The sequence below is a fragment of the Maylandia zebra genome, linkage group LG18 (assembly GCF_041146795.1).
Source record: "Maylandia zebra isolate NMK-2024a linkage group LG18, Mzebra_GT3a, whole genome shotgun sequence".
Lineage (NCBI taxonomy): Eukaryota > Metazoa > Chordata > Actinopteri > Cichliformes > Cichlidae > Maylandia > Maylandia zebra.
Window position 1 is genome coordinate 8,999,330 of NC_135184.1, and position 19,534 is coordinate 9,018,863.

At 36.5% G+C, this 19,534-nt stretch overlaps 2 protein-coding genes across 2 annotated transcripts; both read right to left on the reverse strand.

Annotated features, from left to right (window-relative positions):
* Nucleotides 1-303: 303 nt before the first annotated feature.
* Nucleotides 304-10,599, reverse strand: LOC101483209 (uncharacterized). The gene is made up of 6 exons (XM_004555162.4): nt 10,461-10,599; nt 6,208-6,507; nt 5,845-6,123; nt 4,993-5,079; nt 1,963-2,006; nt 304-1,747 (listed from the first exon to the last, which is right to left on the reverse strand). The coding sequence occupies exons 1-6, from the start codon at nt 10,513-10,515 to the stop codon at nt 1,514-1,516; spliced, it is 999 nt and encodes a 332-aa protein (XP_004555219.3). The 5' UTR covers nt 10,516-10,599; the 3' UTR covers nt 304-1,513.
* A 730-nt stretch (nt 10,600-11,329) lies between these two features.
* Nucleotides 11,330-18,249, reverse strand: LOC101483494 (uncharacterized). Its single transcript, XM_004555163.6, has 5 exons — nt 18,126-18,249; nt 16,365-16,664; nt 16,014-16,283; nt 13,362-13,451; nt 11,330-11,929 (listed from the first exon to the last, which is right to left on the reverse strand). Coding segments are annotated over exons 1-5 (720 nt in total). The 5' UTR covers nt 18,184-18,249; the 3' UTR covers nt 11,330-11,927.
* Nucleotides 18,250-19,534: the final 1,285 nt, after the last annotated feature.

A 19,534-nucleotide genomic window follows, 5' to 3' on the forward strand; every position in this document is an offset into this window, starting at 1 on the left:
TTTATGAAAATATGAAGTTCTAACTTCACAACAGACAATGACAGAAATCCTTTAAATAAGATGAGTTTTTCTTGACTTTTTTTGGTACAAGTATATTCTTGTACAAGAGAAATAAAGAGAAACTCAGACTTCATGAAACAACTGACATCAGTATTGTAAAATATCTCAGTTTGGCTGGTAAAAGGCCAAACATGTAATTCCAATATATTTGACAATAAAAACATTATCTTTAAATGATGAACATGGTATTTTTCACCACTAATCAGTTTCAAAATGTTCTTCCGGATAAATTAATTGAAACATTTCTCATAATTTGTTCTTGTAAAACCTCTTCAAAAGCAAAACATGTTTTTTGTTAATGTCTACTTTACATTTGACTTTTACGAAAACAATTTAGTTCCCTGGTACAACAGCTAAATTAAAAAAAAAAAAAACATGAAGGCAATGAAAACCTTTTTTCTGTCTTATGTACTTTTAGCTTTGGGTGTATGTGTGTAATTCACTATGACCTTTGAGGACAAAGGCATTCAGTCTGAGTCGTAAAAAAGGAAGAGATCTGATCTTTTGGACATGTCATCTTTATCAAGAAACTAAATGTACCGACTGGCAGTAGCATGTACTCATGAGGGTAAATATGGGGAAACTCCATTAGACATGTGACATTTGGTCAGAACAACCAGACAGATTCTTATTATATACACTTATTTAGAATTTAATTTTGAAAATTCCAGTAGAAAAATGTTTAAGATTTCTTTGTATACCTCCAGACTTTATTCTTGTTTTGCTGACTTCCCATGCCTTTCTTTCTGTAATAAATATAAATTACAAAGAAAGTTTTTCTGTTGCAGCTGTTCCACAACAAACCTAAGGTGGCTGTTAACTAACAAAGTCTTCCTAATGAGGAATTGATTTAATACATTTCTCCATAAAGTTTAGATCAGGGATTTTGAACAGATCTTACAGTGTTGGCCACATCCAGCCCACTTTGATAAGTGTGCCAAACCAATTCATTTTAGTTTATATAACGCCATGGCAAAACAACTGAAATATATTCGACAGTCCAAAATTTATGCCCTCCTTCACATTTTTAAAAGCTCCCAGTGGGCTGGATTGGAGTCTTATATTTCACACCCCTGGTTTAGATCTATAAAAAGAAAACTTGAAATGTATTAACTTTAAGTATTATTTATAGTCTGCAACACATAAAAAATAACAATAATTATTGATAAAGATTATATGCACTACATTATTCAGGAAAACTTCAAAAAACAAGAAAAAGAAAAAGAGATTCAAGCATATAGCTCTAAAAACAAAATATTGTACTTCACAGTAAGCCATCACCATCTAAAACACAAAAATATTACTACAAAAAAGGATAATGTTTGAAAACATTAAGAAAATATTCAGTTCATTTGTGTTTTAAACAGGTGATAAATGTGATCCAACATGTCCTCTGTGCCAACATTTTAGAAAAAAGAAAAGCAGAGTTCAAGTGTTCATAGTTCATATGTGTTTAGCCTTGTGAATTTATACTGCTGATGTTCTCCAGCTCTGTTTGTTGGGCAGTGACTCTGGGCCTGGTGGCTCTGGTAACCTGAGCATACACCGTCTCTGGCTGTGGAATCTTTTTGGACTTCGTGGATTCTGTTTTAGGGTGAAACTCCACGAGGGCATAAGTAGATGTTGGGGAAAGACTCGAGGCATCTCCTGGAACATTCTCATTTCGAGTTTGGCCTGGAGGATGCTCCTAGAAACAAATCCAAAGTGTTTTGTTAAAAAACAAACAAACTGGGTGGAGCAGTGAAGAAAGAAGATGGAGGTTGATTTTGGGCAGGCGCATAAAACTAGTGTGTTAGCTCATACGTAGACTCATTAAACTATTCTGAATTTGAAGTGAATTTAAAATAAAGCTGAATCACACATTTTCTTTCTTTTTTCTCTTAAGAAAAAGTGTTCACTTACTTGAGCAGCCTCATACAGTTGATTTTCCTGGTTCCTTCGTTTACCTGCAAGCCAGTCACAGTAAATACAGATTTACTTACAGCACATATCTTCCACCAGAACGTCTAAATTCCTCACTGGAAATAACATTGACTCCAGATCAGTTCATGTTAGCTACAGAGAACTAATACACCCCTGTCCTGTTATCATACAGTGAACTGATCAGTCTGTAAATAAATAAATAAAATCATCGATCTTTATTGGTCAAAATGAATTTCCTTTTTTTTAAAAATAACTTTCACCCTTAGAAAATATATTTACTGTTAATGCTTGGTGCTATTCTAGATGCAGCAGTCTTAATGTCATGTATCTCTCCTATAATATTGGTGAAGAGGTGAGGTTTAGTGGGGTTTCATGTATTATAATATTACTCATTACTGTAGTCACGAACAACAAACTGGTTAAGGGCCTGTAGTAACTGTGGTCCCTTCTTTTTCCACAGTTATGTCTCGGACATGTTAATAGAAGGCAGCAATTAACAACCAACAATTAATTATTTAAAAAAATATTTAAACTATTTAATGCTATTTAACCAGGTGGGATTAGCAGTATTATTTTTTTCTTGAGAGAACTGCAGACGCTGCATCGATAAACACAGATGCAAGACAGCAAAAAAAGGGAGCTGTCTGCAGGGGTGTTTTGTTGTTTGTTTTTTAAAAGAGTAGTTTTAATTAATTACTGGTCAAAACTTGTTTCATGCAGTACTTGTATCCAATCCAATGTTCTGATGATGTGGGTGGAGCTCAGACAGCTCCACAACACACAACAACTGGAAACCAGGTGAGATACAGATAATGTGATATTCAAAGCCAACACTTTGAACTGATCCCAGTTGGGTTTTAGGGCAAAAGGCACAAAATATTTTCTGTCACATATTTGTCCAAGCAGAGTTGGCTTGAATGCTGCACTTCACAGAGTAATGTGAATGTTTAAATAAACAGCAGCAACAAAAGTGGCAAAGTGGCTTCACATCTAGGAAAAAATACACTAAAAATCAGAGCTTTTAACTGCTCATTCTTTAGCCGGTACCAAATATTTAGGTAACAGGTCGCATTATTAGATTTCAGTTGTGTCTGTTTTTTTGTTGTTTTATGTGTATACGTGTGTTTTTGTGGTGGTTTTTCTCTCAGCCAAATTCAAATTTCTTATCCCAGTGGGATTAAATTCAACCCTACAATTCAGTCCAATTACAGTTTTACCCTCCTGTGAACAGTGTTGGGGAGTAACAGAATACATGTAACGGCGTATCGTATTTAAAATATAAAATATGAGTAACTGCATTCCATTGCAGCTACCGCTTATTAGAATACAGTTACTTTGTTGAAATAAATGGATTACACAGCGGTCTTTTCCCGTTTCATATGTTAGGCTATCCCCTCTCTAATCTTGGTAAATCCACACATTGCAGGAAATCCAAACAAAACATGCAATAAGAGGCTCTAATATAAGCGTCCTGTTAATGTTGGTGGTGTCAGTTACATGGTGGACCTGAAGCCAGGAAAACAGAGCCAGCAGTGCACGGGCAGGAATGCATTTCTTACTTGGAAATTTCACTTCACATTTAAAGAAGAATGGGACTGACTCTGTTTGCTATCAGCCAAGCTACTCTCAGCATCAAAAGACTATTAATGAAGGCTGCATTACAACCTGCTAGCTGCAAATAACCATGTGCAGTTCTGAAAGCAGAAAGAAAGAAAACATATTACTGATACAGAAATAGTTTTCTATACAAGATCACTGCAAAAAGTGCAGCCTTACCTAATGTCCACCCTAGTGTTACTCATTTTATATTAAGGTTTAAAAATCTAGTTGGCATTGCTTTCAGAACTGCACATGGTTATTTGCTGCTAACAGGTTGTTAATGCTATCCATCAAATCTAACAGTCTGCGGTCTATGAACTAACCTCAGCTAACGCCAGTTAAAAATGTTAGCTCGGTGGTGATTAACCTTCAGCGATAGTAATAAATCACACAGCTATAGTACATTCATGTAGTTGTAAAAAGCATGATAATATATCAAGTAATCCAAAGTATTCCGAATACGTTACTCTCATTGAGTAACTTAACAGAATACGTTACAAAATACATTTTTGGCCATGTATTCTGTAATCTATAGTGGAATACATTTTAAAAGTAATCTCCCCAGCACTGCCTGTGAATGTGCATTACTTACCTAACATTTTAAAGCAGTTGTATGTTTTAGTTCAAATGTAGCAGCAACTCGGTGCTTTATTTCTAATTTTATTTCCTCCAGCCTATATTGCCTTACTGAGGGACACCATTTTTTTAGACTCATTTTCGCTGTGAGGATCCACGAAGCTTTGAATACAATTCATTCACGAAAGTAATCTAGACAGGATAATTTGGATACATAGATTTTAAACCTTACAGCTGATTTGATTGCTAATCTTTGCTCATTTGTTCATAAGTGTGAAATTGGGGGAAATTTGAGAACCAATGTGTCACCTAATTGAACACTTTTTGAAGAGGTGAGGTTAACTTAAACAGACATTCTGAATGAAAATTACATTCACATTTAAAAATGCCTTACAAAGCAGATCCATACTATTGTACCAAATTTGGGCTTGACTTTCTTTGTTTTCATGGAGTATTTTTATGTATATTAAAATGGTAAATGGCCTGTACTTGCATAGCGCCCTAAGGACCCTAAGGCACTTTACACAGCCAGTCATCCACCCATTCACACACTGGTGATGGGAGGCTACATTGTAGCCACAGCCACCCTGGGGCACACTGGCAGAGGCAAGGCTGCCGAGCACTGGCGCTGGTGAAGTGTCTTGCCCAAGGACACAACGACCGAGACCGGGGCTCGAACCGGCAACCTTCCGATTACAAGGCGAGCTCCCAACTCTTGAGCCACGATCGCCCCATTAAGTGCATACTTACATATTATATTAGATTTCAGTGTACTTAAAGTAGCAACAATTCTTATTTGACTGTTTTTGCTGAAAAAAACAAATTGCGACTCACGTTTTGCGACAATGCAAATGATGACAATGATGAAAATGAAACCACAGAGGCCACCAGCAGCTGCGATAATTATGTTTGCACTTGAAACTGTAAAGAAAACAAAATATTACATCACAAACAATCTGACGAGAATCTGTCATTTTAAATTTGCAGTTATTTCAGTAATGGCAGAATCATCACACCAGAAGCACAAACACTTTGTGTTAAATCTCAAAAGGTTTTGGACTACCAATCAAAATTCACCAACCAAAGGTGATTAGATTTAGAAATTTTCATACACTTCTATGACTGTTAATGGAAAGCTGCAAATCCTTTTTAGATCTTCACCTTGGTTAACGGCATGTCTGTGGTGAGAATGACTGGACAGAAACCAGGAATTTACGAACTAGAATGGAACACAGGACACACGGTGAGTGAGAGAGACTGAAACAAGGAACAGAGGGACACTCAGCTGACATAATCACAGATGAATGAGACAAGGGGAGCAAAACTGAACATTTAGCACACAGGAAACAGGACACAGGCTATAAAACAGCAAATGACCAACACTGAGACATGGATTAAGATATACAATACAAAGAAAGGTAAACAAACACAGATTTGGCTGAACTAGACAAAAAAAATACATGGGAAGGAAGACAAATCAGGGATAAAGAAACCAGACTGGTGTTTTCTAGTGTTTTGAGAGTTTAATACCTTCTATTTCAACAGAAAAACATGAATAGATCAATATAAAGCGATGAAGTCTTTAAAGATCAAAAATTTGTTTTATTTCTTTGTTCTGCTGCATAAACTCTTTAAATTGGTATGATTTAAATCAGTCATTCATGTCTTTACGGCATTTAAACTTACCTGTCCTTGTATCACAGTAATGTTTAGTCTTACTGTCTGTCCAGCTGACTTTATTGCTGTGATTACAGATGATGAAGTCTCCATGCAGGTAAACAATTAAAGACGAATAATAATCTGGGGTTTTCAAACTGTTTTCTTCCACCTGAGAGCAGTTTTGGGCATCACATGTGAAAATGCTGCTGATTTGAGAATCCACTGTGCTGCAGTTCACAGTGAGGCTACAGGAGTCTGAACTGCCAGACACAGAGTCCACTGTCAGGTTAACTGGAGAAACTGCATCTGAAGAGTAACAGGCATAAAGAGATTTAAAACAGGTCTATGTTGAATCACCATTTCAAAAAGATAATGAAAACAGAAACCTACCTTGGACTATGACCTTGTATTCAGCTACCTTTTGGTCTTCACCGCTAACCATGAATGCAGTATAATCTCCACTGTCATTGTGTTGCACATTCTTTAATAACAAAGAGTAATTTTGCCTGAAGAGCTCAGCCCTTCCTTCATATTTGTCAAACACAACTGGATCATTATTCAAACCACATTTAGCTATATTGTTAGTTTCATTAACTTTCCAGATCAATTCAGTTTTTTTGTCTAGTACAACAGATTTCTCTACATCCAGGTGTAAGTCCTTTCCACGGAGGAGAAACACATGTCGGAGCCCTAAAAGAAAAACAACAAACCTGATGTCAGAATCATCTTATTAACATGCAACTGGAACTCCTTAAATTAAATACAGTAGATATTTTTTCAGAATTTTTTTCTTAACTATTTTTATTATTGTTTAGTCAACATAGTTACATCATCTGTTTATATTTATATGTTTATAATTAAAATTGTATTCAGCTGTAATAAAACACCCTTACATCAAAGATCTCTCATATTAATATAGATTTGTGTGTAACTGCCAAAATGTTTGATTGTGGTTTTTCCTACTCCCTTCCCCAACCTGACTTGCGATCACATGTAGCACATGCTATGCCACACATCTTCCTTCAGTCACTGGTTGTCTAGGTTTCAAAACATTTACAACAATAAAATGTGGGCTTTCTCGTGAAAATCCTATTGGAAATTATGGCTTCCACCCAACTTTAGATGGTGCACCTCTAATATCTAGAGTTGTCAACATTTATGAAACTAACCAAACTAACCAGATACTTTTTTGTTTCAGGAAGCTTCTCTGCTTCCCTCCATGAGAGGAAGAGGGAAGCTGCAACCCTCAAACCTGTACAGAATATGTCCAGCCAAATCAAAAATCACCAATGAAGGAATCAACCATTAAAAATGAAATGAAGACTGAGATAAAGTTATAAAACATTTTAAATCCTTACTCTTAGCCTTTCAGACCCTAAGTGTCTGCTTGAACATCAAACAGTATTTCTTGAAATGCTCTTATCTTTTTAAAAAATTATTATTTATCATTTGCATTTACAAAAATGAACTAGCGAGCACCGGGGACTTTTTTTCATTAAACTGGAAGTTTATCTGACAGTGCTGTGACTAAATTTAAAGAGGTGATTCAACTGTTATTTCCTTCAATAGACAAAAGCCCCACAGCTACTGAGCTGCTGATTTTCTTACATTTATCATTTGCTTATTTTTGTTTCAGTTCTTGCTGACATCCACAAATGTGTGCATTTTGGGCTTTTTTTTTTATAAGATACAACAAATACCTTTAATAGATTAAATAAAGATTAATGAAACTGAAATATTAGTAGAATTGCAAAATCTATCAATCATGTTCCTTAAGAAAAACAAAAAAGGCTGTGTTCATTCAGTTCACTCTTCTTTCACACTTTGATTCCAAACTTTGATCGTTTTGCTTTCTCTCCACATGTCAAAGTAACATTGGCCAGGAAGATCAAATTGTTCTCCCTTTTTTGTCATTTTGTCAACATGTGTACTCAAACTGATCTAAATGAATAACAGATAATGATAACTAAACTAGTGATGACTTCACAACATGTTTGAAATGAAAACTGCTGTCAAACTTAAAACTGTTCCTGTAGGTATTCATCATTCTATGTTTACAGTTTTATACAGTTTTATACTGTATTACTGTAATATTGTTCACATTTTCTCATTTAGGATCTAAAATTGCAGACCATCCACTGCTTGCATATGTCTGCAGTGATATATATATATATATATATATATATATATATAGTGTCCATCAATTGTTTGTGTGTGTTCTTCTAACTCTGTTTTTTTAAGTTGAATGTTCATCTAAAACATACTTCACTCTCAAAGCATAAATGTTTGTACTCAGAAAGAGGAGGTAATAAAAATATTTTTCTCGGTAGAATAATTTTAGCATCCATGTAGTTCGTGACTGCTGACAGAATTAAATTAGAAAGTGAACACACTGGTGTTTATTTTTAGTTGGAGCTGAAGACATTGGAGTTTATCTCACAGCTATCAGAGTCTCACATGTGCTTCTTCATCTACTTGCAGTCTCACAGCTGTGACCACACACTAAACCACTTCTCAGTTGTAATATCAGCATTATATATTATTATGCAGCATTTCACATTTAACTTTGATCAGTAATCATGCTGTTTCTGTTGATTTTACTTTGTTGTAAGGAGTCATTCAGCATATGTGATCACCCATTTTATGACATACTGCTATATACTGTTGCTTCATACAGAAATAGTATTTTATCTGTTAGTTTTTGTCACAGTAAAACTAACTATAAGAGGAAGTTCAGTCAAGCTTGTACACAGATGACCAAAGAGAAACCCACAGTCTGTCTGCCTGATGTTTGCATTTGTGCTTGTAGCAGTTTGTAAAGCATTGTTGCAGGAGTGCAGTACAAAAACGTGGTACTCATGTAGCCGAGTTAATATTGTAGATGATTCTACTTGCTATGATTACCATAATTTCACAGCAATGAAGCTGCAGAAATGCATTGGTCTAATGTTTCCTTTTTTCAGAGGAAGTAAATAAATACAATTATCAATGTGAAGTTAAGTTCATCAGAGCATATCTGAGAGTACATGACCACTGGAAATTATAGAAACATTAAAGAGAAGACTTGCAAATGGTTTTAAAGCTCTGGGCCACCCCTGCTCCTGTCCTGCCTTTCTCCCCTGACTGCTCTTCCTGGGTCCCCTCTGCTGTCAGTTCTCACAGTTCTGGTGCTCCAGTTTCCTGCTAACTGTCCTCTTTTTGGCTTCCAGTTAAAAAAAGAAAAAGCTTTGTGCCATGATGTCAGATTGTGGTAATCATGACACAGAATTGTATTGTCTTTTAACTTCTGGCTTTGAAATATATATTAAAAATATATATGTTTAATGAAATGTATAATTTGAATCATTTAAAAATATATACATTTGGTAGATTACGACACAGAGGTCTCTACACTGGCCCCTTTCTCCCTGCTCTCAAGCCAAGTAATTTCTTCTGAACTCAGCTGGGTACGGAGACTACAGTAGTTCCAAAGAAGTGGAACAAGCAGGCATTAGCCAGTTATAATGGGGAAGTATAAACAGAAAAGAGTGACGTGACCCTGACCTGGCACTCATGGAAATTTCCCTCTTACAGTCTTTTGTTCTTCAAAATCGTAATGAAAACATTGCATTTAAAAATAAACCTGTTGATCAGGGGTTCTGCCAAATGATGTCCAAATTATTCTAAAATGATTATATAATAAGTGGCTTATTCTAGTTCTAGCTCACAATTGCATATGGATAACACAAAGTTACGGGTGGAAACACAGACAGAGGGAGAGAAGTGATACTGACAAGAGGAAAGAAGAGGAAACCAAATTAAATAGATAGATGTCAGCAACTGACATCTGTGTGTGTGTGTGTGTGTGTGTGTGTGTGCGTGTGCGTGCGTGCGTGCGTGTGTGTGTGTTTGTGTGTGTGCGCATTCCTCTGTGTGTGTGTGTGTGTATGCCTATGTGACAGAGAGACACATTATCTTTTTACAACATGTGAACATGGCTGCTTCAGTTTTCGGTTTAATATCAGACACTTTTTGTGAATTTGTGTTCTACTGGTTTTGAGTGGAGTACAGTACTTCAGCGTTTATCAAAAAAAACATTAAGGGAATTTTGTTTATTTGCACTACATGGTTTGTTGAGTTACTGAAGAAGAAGTGGACTGATCCCTACCAAGACTAGCCTGGGACATGGAACGTCACCTCTCTGGTGAAAAAGGGGCCGGATAAAACTACATTTTAATTCAACTTCAGCCAAATTGATTTGGGAAAAGAATGTAAAAATAACACAAAGAAATCGAGCAGATAGTCAGCACTTACCAGCCCCATGTTACCATTATTCATAGTTCAGAAACATCGATGTTGAAAATCAGTCTGATTTTTCATTTGTTAATATGTCAAAAGCATACTTATTGCAATGTAATTATTGTAATTTCAATACCGATTTTCTTGCCTGGTATTCATTTTTCACTGTATTTATTTGACTTTCTTCCTCCCTGACAATTATTTATTATATGTCATTTGTTGTTTGCCTTTTACAAACAATTTAGTGCTATAGTACAAAACCAGATTCCAAAAAGCAAAGGAGACGAATCACTTTGACATATTAGTGTACAAAATAATACTAATAAAAATATAATAATAATCAGAGTGTAAAAATAAGTGTTTACCTTGTATTTCAAATGAAAGCAGCAAAAGAACTCCCCAAAATAAAATACGTGCCATCTTCACACCTTCTGTGAATATCAGGAAGTACAAACTTCCTCATTTAAGATTTTCAGCAGTGATGCACACAGCCTGTGTGGGTTGTCCCAAGACTAAAACCTCTATGTGACGACAGTGACATAAATACAAAGAATGACTCTCCTCTCTTCTGAGCTTTCTCTTTCATTGTCACTTTTTTGCTTTTTACATTGTATTCCTACTGTATAAATCTTTTACAGTAAAAGATTATAAATAAATGAAATGTTTCTACGTACCAAAATGTTCAACCTAATATTGGAAATGTTGAGTTTGATTCGGATCAACAGTAGTCTGCTTCACTTACACAGTTTCATATTTGTTAAATTAAGATATAGACTAAGCTGAAATTTGCTCCAGAAAGACTCAATCCCCATAGGTATGGTAAGAAATTTTAACAGTATTAGGATCACTTAAAGCAAAAACTTGAAATTGTGTGGATTATGGGGGGGAAGGAAAAAACATGATAAATTTCCAAGACAAAAATGTGCCAGACAGGCTGGTCTGAGCACTTCATAAACTGATGATCTACTAAGATTTTTCTACACACTTTGAGAAGTTTGATTAGACTGGTTAGTTAAATAGCCATCCTTTACGACCAAGATATGCAAAAGCACATGTCTGAACACACAACACATCAAAACTTGAAGCAGATGGCTTACAGCTGCAGACCACACTGTTTGCCCTTCCTGTCAGCTAAGAACAGGAAACAGAGGCTATAGTTTGCATGTGTTCACCAAAAAAAGATTAAAAATCATTCTAAGAACTGAGACAAAAGGGTCCAACACAGAAATGTCCAAGGTGTATTTAATAAATCGTGTGGTAAACTTGTGGTGACAGGATAATTTCTTTAGCGCATGTAACCATGTAAGTTTTAAAATGTTTTTTTTTTTCACAGACTGTACATGAAATTCACCTTAGTCCACTGACATTACCTGATAAATGATACAAGAGTGTACTTACAGTACTTTTACTTTGAAGTTAAAATATACTGTTGTTGATTTGAGTATAAATAATAATACATTTGTTAGAACTGTAACCTTTTCAATAACAGTTGTTAGTGATAACGTAAAAAGTATTATTAGGTTTACACATGTCATTTCAATGCTACTACATAGGCTGCATTTTCCTGTCCTCCTCCTTTCTTGCTATCTAATGTGTATTCTTGTCCATCAACATCCCAGTGTTTATGACAAATCTATAAATATTTTATAGATATTGAACAAAGAATGTACAGTTTAAAAAAAACAAAGACCTCCCCCCCCAAAGAACAAAACAAGGCAAACAAAACCCAAATAAATAAAAAAACCCAATACATTTTGTTTTGTTTGAACTCATCCATCATCCTTCAGGGCACTCCTGAGAGAATCTGATTACAATATTTGTCCGGTGTGATTTTCTAGAAAAAAATCCAAAATATCATGTTAGATAAATATTATTGTCAAAATAATTGTATCATATATTGTACAATTATGCAAGAATTTTGTGGGCTCCTTTAGGTGGAATAGAATGAATACGAATTCTTGTAGTGGAAGTTACATAAAGTACAAATCAGCAGATGCTTCCGGGTAAGTGAGAAACTTAGTGAGTTACTGAGTGGCTGTATCTTATTATTAATATAGTTTACTTTATAAATAAAATCCATTGTGAACTACACATTACTGACTAAGAAGCCTACAGACACAACACTGCTGTGTCTGTAGGCTTCCGTCAATCTTATATTTTAATTCACAGTTCTTTTCTAGCTGAACACCCTTCTTATCTGTGAACTGTCATATGACTTACAAACACTTAGTTTGTCTGTCACTCCTCTAGCTTGCTCCTCTACAAATAGTTTTTTCAGAATTTAGTAGAACAGAGTTCTCCTGTTTTGTGCATTGGTCCTGGAATAACCTTCAAAATGTAACAAAGATTTCTGCAATGGAATAATACAGTTACTTCTCTTAAAGTGGAGATGAAAAACTACATGTATAGAGTCTGTATAAAATGAATAAAGTGTTTAAAGTTTATAGAACATATTTAACGCCATCTTCTGTCAGTACAGAACATTACAGTACAGCATCAGGTTGGTTGGTTGGTTGCGGTCAATAGACTTACATTATTATATGTTACCTTACTAATAACACAACCAATAACTCAGGGCAACATAAGACTAAAAATAGAAATCAGTTTAAAGAGGACATTTCTGTACTGCCCCGTGCTGCAACTATAACTTCTGTGTTAACAAATCAAGGATATATTGCTTCTTGATGCATGCTCAATCATCCAGGTAAGGAAAGTCTGCAATAAGTGGGCAGTCTCGTGAGAAACTGAAGACATTACTTGGATGAATGACAAAACATTTCTCCCACATCCAGTTGAACAGAATCACCTTTTTGGGAAGGATATACTGCCCATTTTCACTCTTTGTCTCTTTACCAGTAAATACACTGACACGGGAAAACTTGGTGTAAACTAGCATTTATACATGTAGTCTTTCATGCCCACTTAAAGATGATCTTTGCATTATTTTCCTTGTTATTTTAATTCTTTTTTGATTTTTTCGCAGAATTTTTCTATTTGCTTGTGTTTACTGAAGTTGCACTGCATTTGACTTTCTGGGCCACCACTGTTTCAAGTGACAACTGAATCTGTAAAACCTTATACCAAACAAATTTATACTGCTTTACCAAAACATAATTTCAGCTGCACTATAATCATTCTTATGGCATTGCAGAATCATACAAGGAATGCTTTTGTGCAAGAAGTGTATGCTTTAATACAATGCTAGATTTCTGTGTATTTAGTGTAGATTCACTGTTGTTGCTGCTTAAAAACAGACTGGGACTTACATTTTGTGACAATGCAAAGGGCAATGAAGACAGACAAGAGAAAGAGACCAACTGAAGTTGAAATCTGAATTAGGGTGGCTCTGCTGTGAACTGTAAAGAAACCAAAACATTGGGTTAGAAACGGTTAGAAACATTGCAATAACTGTACAATTATTTGTTAGGGTAGACTTGCTCTAAAAGCCCAAGCACTCAACTTTTGCAAATGTTGGTTTAAAACCTTTTGAGCTCTGTTAGAGTTTTTCAATGATTGTGATTTTTTTCTAATAACAACTATTAAACAACATATCTACTGCTGTGCCAATTTACTACAACAAATTAGTGTCACAAACATTTGCATACACAAAATGGTATGTTTGCTTCTTCAGAGTGAGGGTAGACCATAATGGTAAATGCATGGTATTCAGGATCAGAACAGGATGTGAAAACTTTTACAAATTCTTGAAAAATCGGTGGGTTATGGCTCGTGTAAAGGAAACACTATTTTAACTACACTACAGGGAGTGCAGAATTATTAGGCAAGTTGTATTTTTGAGGAATAATTTTATTATTGAACAACAACCATGTTCTCAATGAACCCAAAAAACTCAGTAATATCAAAGCTGAATGTTTCTGGAAGTAGTTTTTAGTTTGTTTTTAGTTTTAGCTATTTTAGGGGGATATCTGTGTGTGCAGGTGACTATTACTGTGCATAATTATTAGGCGACTTAACAAAAAACAAATATATACCCATTTCAATTATTTATTTTTACCAGTGAAACCAATATAACATCTCCACATTCACAAATATACATTTCTGACATTCAAAAACAAAACAAAAACAAATCAGCGACCAATATAGCTACCTTTCTTTGCAAGGACACTCAAAAGCCTGCCATCCATGGATTCTGTCAGTGTTTTGATCTGTTCACCATCAACATTGCGTGCAGCAGCAACCACAGCCTCCCAGACACTGTTCAGAGAGGTGTACTGTTTTCCCTCCTTGTAAATCTCACATTTGATGATGGACCACAGGTTCTCAATGGGGTTCAGATCAGGTGAAAAAGGTGGCCATGCCATTAGTTTTTCTTCTTTTATACCCTTTCTTGCCAGCCACGCTGTGGAGTACTTGGACGCGTGTGATGGAGCATTGTCCTGCATGAAAATCATGTTTTTTTTGAAGGATGCAGACTTCTTCCTGTACAACTGCTTGAAGAAGGTGTCTTCCAGAAACTGGCAGTAGGACTGGGAGTTGAGCTTGACTCCATCCTCAACCCAAAAAGGCCCCACAAGCTCATCTTTGATGATACCAGCCCAAACCAGTACTCCACCTCCACCTTGCTGGCGTCTGAGTCGGACTGGAGCTCTCTGCCCTTTACCAATCCAGCCACGGGCCCATCCATCTGGCCCATCAAGACTCACTCTCATTTCATCAGTCCATAAAACCTTAGAAGAATCAGTCTTGAGATATTTCTTGGCCCAGTCTTGACGTTTCAGCTTGTGTGTCTTGTTCAGTGGTGGTCATCGTTCAGCCTTTCTTACCTTGGCCATGTCTCTGAGTATTGCACACCTTGTGCTTTTGGGCACTCCAGTGATGTTGCAGCTCTGAAATATGGCCAAACTGGTGGCAAGTGGCATCTTGGCAGCTGCACGCTTGACTTTTCTCAGTTCCATCCATTCCACCCATTCGCTTCTGCTTATCCTTTTCAGGGTCGCGGGGGGCGCTGAAGCCCATCCCAGCTGTCATAGGGCGAGAGGCAGGGTACACCCTGGACAGGTCGCCAGTCTGTCCCAGGGCCAACACACAGGGACAGACAACCATTCGCACTCACATTCATTCGTACATTCACACCTAGTGACAATTTAGATTATCCAATTAACCTATCCCCACAAGCTGCATGTCTTTGGACGGTGGGAGGAAGCCGGAGTACCCGGAGGGAACCCACGCAAACACGGGGAGAACATGCAAACTCCACACAGAAAGACCCCGGCCTGATGTTGGAATTGAACTCAGGACCTTCTTGCTGTGCGGCAACAGTGCTAACCACCGTGCCACCGTGCTGCCCTTTTCTCAGTTCATGTGCAGTTATTTTGCGCCTTGGTTTTTCCACACGCTTCTTGCGACCCTGTTGACTATTTTGAATGAAACGCTTGATTGTTCGATGATCACGCTTCAGAAGCTTTGCAATTTTGAGACTGCTGCATCCCTCTGCAAGATATCTCACTATTTTTGACTTTTATGAGCCTGTCAAGTCCTTCTTTTGACCCATTTTGCCAAAGGAAAGGACGTTGCCTAATAATTATCCACACCTGATATAGGGTGTTGATGTCATTAGACCACACCCCTTCTCATTACAGAGATGCACATCACCTAATATGCTTAATTGGTAGTAGGCTTTCGAGCCTATACAGCTTGGAGTAGGACAACATGCATGAAGAGGATGATGTGGACAAAATACTCATTTGCCTAATAATTCTGCACTCCCTGTAGAATTCTTCACCAAACCAAACATGGGAGGTTTTGAGAATTTAACAGAAACCTTTTGTTTCACCTGGAAACAGATAAAATCCTTAGGATAAAAAAAATGCTTTTAGGTTTACAATTCTTTTTTCACTGAGCTGAATAATATATTAAACTGGATTTATCATTCATATCATCATTGCTCTTATACTTACCTGTAATTGCCTTGCAGTCAAACTTGATCTTATTGTATTCCCAGCTAACTTGGTTGCTGTGATTACACAGGATAAAGTCTTGGTGGCGGTAGACAATGAAAGAGGATGAATAGTTTGTGGGTTTTTCTTTGACCTGAGAGCAGTTTTTGTCATCACATCTAAAAGAATGGTGGATGGATGAATCCACTGTGCTGCAGGTCACAGCAAGGACACAGGACTCTGAGCTGCCAGACACAGAGTCCACTGTCAGGTTAACTGGAGAAACTGCATCTGAAGAGGAACAGGCATGAAGAGATTTAAAACAGGTCTATGCCTGACCAATATTTCAAAAAGATTAAAAAAGAAACCTACCTTGGACTATGACCTTGTATTCAGCTACCTTTTGGTCTACATTGCTAACCATGAGTGCAGTATAATCTCCACTGTCACTGTGTTGTACATTCTTTAATAGCAAAGAGTAATTTTGCCTGAAGAGCTCAGCCCTTCCTTCATATTTGTCAAACACAACTGGATCATTATTAAAAGCACATTTAGCTATATTGTTAGTTTCATTAAATTTCCAGATCAAATCTGTTTTTTTGTCTAGTACAACAGATCTCCCTATATCCAGATGTAAGTCCTTTCCATGCCGCACAAACACATATTGGAACTCTAAAAGAACAGAAATATTAAAAAAAACAGAATTAAAAAAAGAACAACAACACAAATATCAGAATTATGTGCATAAAGCTACATATGGTCAAATGTAATTTAATGACAGAAGGTGATGTCAACTTAATATCACTAAAATAATGTGAAATAGCATTTAATTCACCTAAAACTATATCAGATTCACTTCTCTATATTCTCCTGCCCAATCTGAGAAGTGAAACGTGGAAAATGCCTCCAGTCAGTTGAGGTGGTGCCAAGCAAATTATATGGGCTTCATAGTAAGAAAACCTGCTCCCACTAAAAGGGATGGTTTCACTTTCACACTATTATACAGAGATGTGCTTAAATGTATTAAACTTCACAAAACATGACTATCCAGAGTTCTGAGCAGCAGGGAAAGATTTAGTCTGTTTGCTATTAGTTATTTAATGTTACTTCCACAACTGTTCTGTCACATTGTCTCTCCAAAACCTTCAGTTGTGTTTTTGGGGAACTTCCTCATTATTTTAAATCAAACTTGTCCTGACATTTGGGATAGAAACAAAATATTTAAAATATTCCCAATTTTTATCTGATCACTTTTAAATAGTATTTAAATGTATAATAATGAACTATACAACACTGTGAGGAAAACAAATCTGTACGCGTCCATCTAAAAATACTGAAACTAAATTTAAGGAAGTGATCCCTCTTCTTTTATTTTCGTCTGCGTCATGTACCAACATAATACAGAGCAACTACCTAAACGTCACTCTCTGTCATTTATCTTACTAACAGCACAACAACCTCACTGTATATGATGATGTGTACTGCAGATCCTCTGAAAAGAGGATGAGACAAGGAAAATACAACTAAATTGAAGGCAAGCAAGTAACTTAATACTGGAACATCACAGGAACACTGACTTAACATACACACGGAACACAGAAAAGCAGGAAAACTGGGAATTAACTATAAGCAATAAGTGTTCTTGGGGAGACATGAACAAATTATGTCTTTTATGATTAAAACATTATGAAAGAAAAAAACACAACCTAAACAGAAATTAGCTTTATAATGCTGGGAAACAAAACATAAAATACATCTAGAAAACAAAACTCTTGACATATAATACAAAATTAAATTAAAATGTTGAACTTAAAACAAACGCACCCAGGACTGTGACAAAACCACTTTTGTAACGGTTAGCCCAAACTTCCTAGTAGCTTACAGCGCTCTGGACTTTTTTTTCAGAAATGCTCTCTCTCCATTTGATGTATTATGATGTGCCTGTCAGCTTATATAAAACATGTCAATACCTGTTTATTATTTATTTATATTACATTTACTTGACTTTCTTCCTCTCATTCCCTAATGGCTTTATTTGCTGTACAAATTTTACAATATTCATTAGTGCTGAGGTAACACCTAGGTTTAAAGATAAATTGAGTTCATCCAGTTAGTATAAAAGTTGGTTCTTACCATTTACTTCACATGAACACAGCCATAAAAAAGCGCCAAAAAACACAATCCGCTCCATCTTGACACAGTTTCACAGCTTTGGTTTGAGAAAGCAGAAACACTCCCTGCACACGTGACAGTTTGATTCCAGTCAACTGAGTCATTTGCCAGAATGTACTTGTTAAGTTCCTTTTCTAATACCCTATTCTCACATCCGTCACTCGCATCTCTGGTGAAAGGGACTGAGAGGAATCAAGTACGTGCAATTTCGGAAATTACAAAGCAGGTTTGTGTGTTGATGTGGAGAACGGTCGGATCGAGAGAGACTGAAGTTCGGTTCACTTCTCATTACATCTGAGAGAGGGTGAAAAGGCTTAAAGTGCTAAATCATTCTTTTTTTTACTGCCTTACTTTCAGTTAATGTATTTTGTTTTGCACTATGCATATTTTATATGCCATTAGGTCATTTATTGTGAAAATTCTCATGTAGGAACTATTGTACTGCATTTTGGTTCCACTGGTGCACCTGAGGGAGATGCACGCCCATGTTGATATGTGAGCATGGCAAGTTGAAGCAAGAGAAGCCAATTTAATTCAGAGAAAGTTGTTTCTTAAAAGTATCTGTAAAGTGCTCATTTCTGCCTCAAAGCATGGGTCAGCCAGCGAGGTATGTTTGTATGTTATATAGATCATTTTATGTCTTTAATTCACTCGTCTTACTATCTCATTGGATTTTATGTTATGTTTTAGTTCGACGGTGGCGTAGTTTGTGATCAAGGTGAAGCTGTAACAACCCCAAGATCTTACAACTAACATTAAAGCCAACTTCATGCCATCAGTAAAAGAACTCTTTATTGACTTTAAGAAGAGGTAGAAGTGATAGTCGAACTCGGACCTGCATGATTCCCGGCCCCCTGGTGGCAACATCGTGCCAGTGCACCAAGGACCAAGCTGCTGCAAATGTTAATGGACACACAGGTTCACAGTTGCTTCTTCATAAAGATGTCCAGAAGCCAGACATTAAAGTTTATGTTTGGAAAGATGACACAAGGAAGGAGAAACAATAAGGAACTGTGTTAAGCCTGACAACAACAGCATCACAAGTTAGCAAGAAGGGAATTAATGCACCCAAGTTCACAATTCATTACTCAAGTCAAGTTAAAGGGAGATTTTGCATCAACAAATAAATGCATTACAAGAAAAACAAAATGTCAGACACAAATGAGACAGAAATTGAAGCTCCCAGTGCAGAACAAGCTGCAAGGCAAGTGGATGAAACCTCTTTAGAGCAAACAGTGCAAATAGAGCAACGTAGAAGTGAAAGGTCTCGCATGCTCACAGAAAAGGGAAAAGAATTCCATAATCAAAGGTTACAAGGGTTGCAACGTCGCTTTGACAGTATTTATGACAGATGGAAAGCATTAATCAAG

Bases quoted from the DNA above. Each gene is read 5' to 3' on its own strand.
- LOC101483209 (XM_004555162.4), bottom strand. From the start codon at position 10,515: ATGGCACGTATTTTATTTTGGGGAGTTCTTTTGCTGCTTTCATTTGAA. The intron at 6,508-10,460 runs GTAAACACTTAT...TTTTTCTTTTAG, and splicing joins GCTTTCATTTGAAATACAAG to GGCTCCGACATGTGTTTCTC. The intron at 5,080-5,844 runs GTAAGTTTAAAT...TTTTCTTTACAG, and splicing joins TTACTGTGATACAAGGACAG to TTTCAAGTGCAAACATAATT.
- LOC101483494 (XM_004555163.6), bottom strand. From the start codon at position 18,183: ATGGAGCGGATTGTGTTTTTTGGCGCTTTTTTATGGCTGTGTTCATGT. The intron at 16,665-18,125 runs GTAAGAACCAAC...CTGTTCTTTTAG, and splicing joins GTGTTCATGTGAAGTAAATG to AGTTCCAATATGTGTTTGTG. The intron at 13,452-16,013 runs GTAAGTATAAGA...GTTTCTTTACAG, and splicing joins TGACTGCAAGGCAATTACAG to TTCACAGCAGAGCCACCCTA.